A 2,674-nucleotide genomic window follows, 5' to 3' on the forward strand; every position below is an offset into this window, starting at 1 on the left:
AACCCACTCACCCCCCCATACTATCCCTATCTTTTCTTGCCATTAAGTGCTGACTCTGCGTAAACTTGTGCCTCTAATGAACACAACTTTTTAAGACGTCTTTAAAAAACAAAATTACATCTTTCACTTTTCTCTTTCCCAGATGCATTGTGGGCTACCTCAAGCACAAGCCGAGAATTCTGGTGACTCACCAAGTCCAGTTCTTGCCTGTAGCTGACAACATTTTTATTCTGAAAGAGGTGAGGGTGAACAGGGTTATGGTGAGGGTGAACAGGGTTATGGTGAGAGGTTTATGTTGAGGGTGAACAGGATTATGGTGAGATGGTTATGGTGAGACGGTTATGGTGAGGTTGAACCGGGTTATGGCTTTTGATCTTTCAAAGGCAGGGAGCTTTCAGTGAATAAAGTTAATTTGAGCTTCTTGCATGCACACACACACCCCCACCCCCCCAAATAATTTTCCTGAAAATAAGTTATGTGTCTTTCATGGGTAACGATATGGGGACCTAAGTCGGCCAACCAGAATAAAGGAGGCACCCTCACCAAATGTGGTTCTGGGTCAAGTAATTTCTGTATGGGGGGGCTTGAAATTACTTTTTCCAGAATTTCTGATACTAGGGATAAGAAATGTCTATCCGCAAGATATATTTGGCTTATCTTAAGTAATCTTTTCCTATCTTAATTTATCTTATCTGATCGTATCTGATATAATCTGACCTGATGTTTTCATACCTAGTCTTGTTTAATTTTCTCTTATAATTTTCTTGTTCAGTATTACAAGTCTAGTCTTCATTCATTCATCTTTTCTTATTATCATTATGTTTAATCTTCTGTCCTGGCGCTCATGTGACCTTATGCATTTGCGAGCGCTGTAAAACCTCTTCTAAAACAAAAAAAAACTTCTGTCCCAGTTGGGTGGTGTGGACTTTGCTGAGCTGTTTGTCTTATTTTTTTCTCTTTAAATATCTTTTCATCTTATTTTATCTATGTTAAGTAATTCTTATCTCACCTTATCTTTCAAATCTTGTCCTATATCAACATCTGGAAATCTGTCACCCAGGGTAAGATAAAGAGCCAGGGTTCCTTTGACATTACCCCGGGTCACAGATTTCACCGAGCTGTTTGTCTTTTTTCTTTCTTTTTCTAAATCTCATTTTATCTACCTTATACCTTATATAAATGTATTCTTATTTTGTCTTATCCAATATTATCTCACCTAACCAGGGTAAGATAGAGAGCCAGTCCGGCGTGGATTTCGTCAAGCTGGTTGTCTTATCTCTGTCTTTTTCCCCATCTTATCGTTATCTTATTTTATATACATGTTCATTGTGTTTGTTTATCTTGTCTTATCTTTCATACCAGGGTAAGATAGAGAGCCAGGGTGCCTTCGATAAACTCTCCCAGTCGGGCGTGGATTTTTGCTGAGCTGGTTGTCTTATTTATATCTTTTTAAAATCTTTGTTTTCATTTTATTTTATCTACATTATATTATATTCCTATCTTGTCTTATCCAATATTATCTCCCGTAACCAGGGTAAGATAGAGAGTCAGGGTTCCTACGACGACCTCTCCCAGTCCGGCGTGGACTTCGCGGAGCTGCTGAAGCAGACGGAGGAGGAGGAGGGGGAGGAGGCTGTCTCTCCAGGTCTGACCTCTGTGCCCGAGGAGGTCGCTGTGCCGCCCATGCCAGATGTACAGGATCTGGGATCTCAGATGTCGCTGCACAGTATGGTGGATGATTACGAGGTGAGAGCGTTGTTGCTGTTATTGTTGTTGTTGTCGGGTTTTTTTGGTTTTGTTTGTGGTGTTGTTGCTGTTGTTATGTTGGAGGGGAGGTTGCCTGTTGTCAGAGAAAATGGCTGCCAAGGTGACTTTCAAATCTTGAGTGTCAATGGAAACTGCAAATTTACATTTTTTTGTGACTTTGATCAACGTTTGCCTGTACAATTTCATGCAGAAATAAGTTTTTAAATGGACTAAAGTGATTTTGAGGCCCCCTCCCCCCTCCCATCCAAGAAAAATTAAAGGATTTCTTTGATTTTATTATTTTGACGAGCGCATGTTTCACCACAATGCCTCTCAAACGTTTATCAGCAGTAAAACGTCTCGGTGTGGATGGTTGGCAGGTGCTCTGGTGTGGTTTGCTTCTTTTTTCCTATCAAACATCTATCGTCTTTATCTCTCCTCCTTCTTTTTTATGTTTGCTACTCTTTTGTAACACTTCTAATCTTTGACGCTTATATGGCCTTATTGTGTTGCAAGTACCGCAAAACTCTGACTAAAGCTAAAACATTAATCAGTAAAACATCTGTGTCCTAACCTCTTCACCTCTACTTTTCAGCCGGAACCGGTCCAGCTGCCGGAGCAGGAAGAACGCGCGTCGGGCACGGTTGGCTTTGGCGTGTACCTCGAGTACTTCAAGGCGGGCACGGGCGTGTTAAAGTTCACCTTCCTTGTGCTGGTGAACATAGCTGCACAGGTGTTTTATGTGGGCAGTGACTGGTGGCTGTCTAGATGGTGAGTGGTGGTGGTGGTGGTGTTGTTGTTGTTGGTAGTGGTGGTGGTGTTGTTGATGTTGGTAGTGGTGGTGGTGTTGTTGTTGTTGGTAGTGGTGGTGGTGTTGTTGTTGTTGGTAGTGGTGGTGGTGTTGTTGTTGTTGGTAGTGGTGGTGGTG

The 2,674-nt window shown here is 41.8% G+C and overlaps 1 protein-coding gene across 1 annotated transcript in view; it reads left to right on the top strand.

Annotated features, from left to right (window-relative positions):
* Positions 1-2,674, top strand: part of LOC101863270 (multidrug resistance-associated protein 4) — a gene marked incomplete in the record, with an annotated part of 36,479 nt that overhangs the window by 19,237 nt on the left and 14,568 nt on the right. Inside the window, 3 exon segments of the mRNA XM_005099144.3 lie at positions 143-239; positions 1,534-1,746; positions 2,342-2,517. Coding sequence (XP_005099201.2) covers positions 143-239; positions 1,534-1,746; positions 2,342-2,517 — 486 coding nt within the window.

This window comes from Aplysia californica, unplaced genomic scaffold (assembly GCF_000002075.1).
Source record: "Aplysia californica isolate F4 #8 unplaced genomic scaffold, AplCal3.0 scaffold00203, whole genome shotgun sequence".
Lineage (NCBI taxonomy): Eukaryota > Metazoa > Mollusca > Gastropoda > Aplysiida > Aplysiidae > Aplysia > Aplysia californica.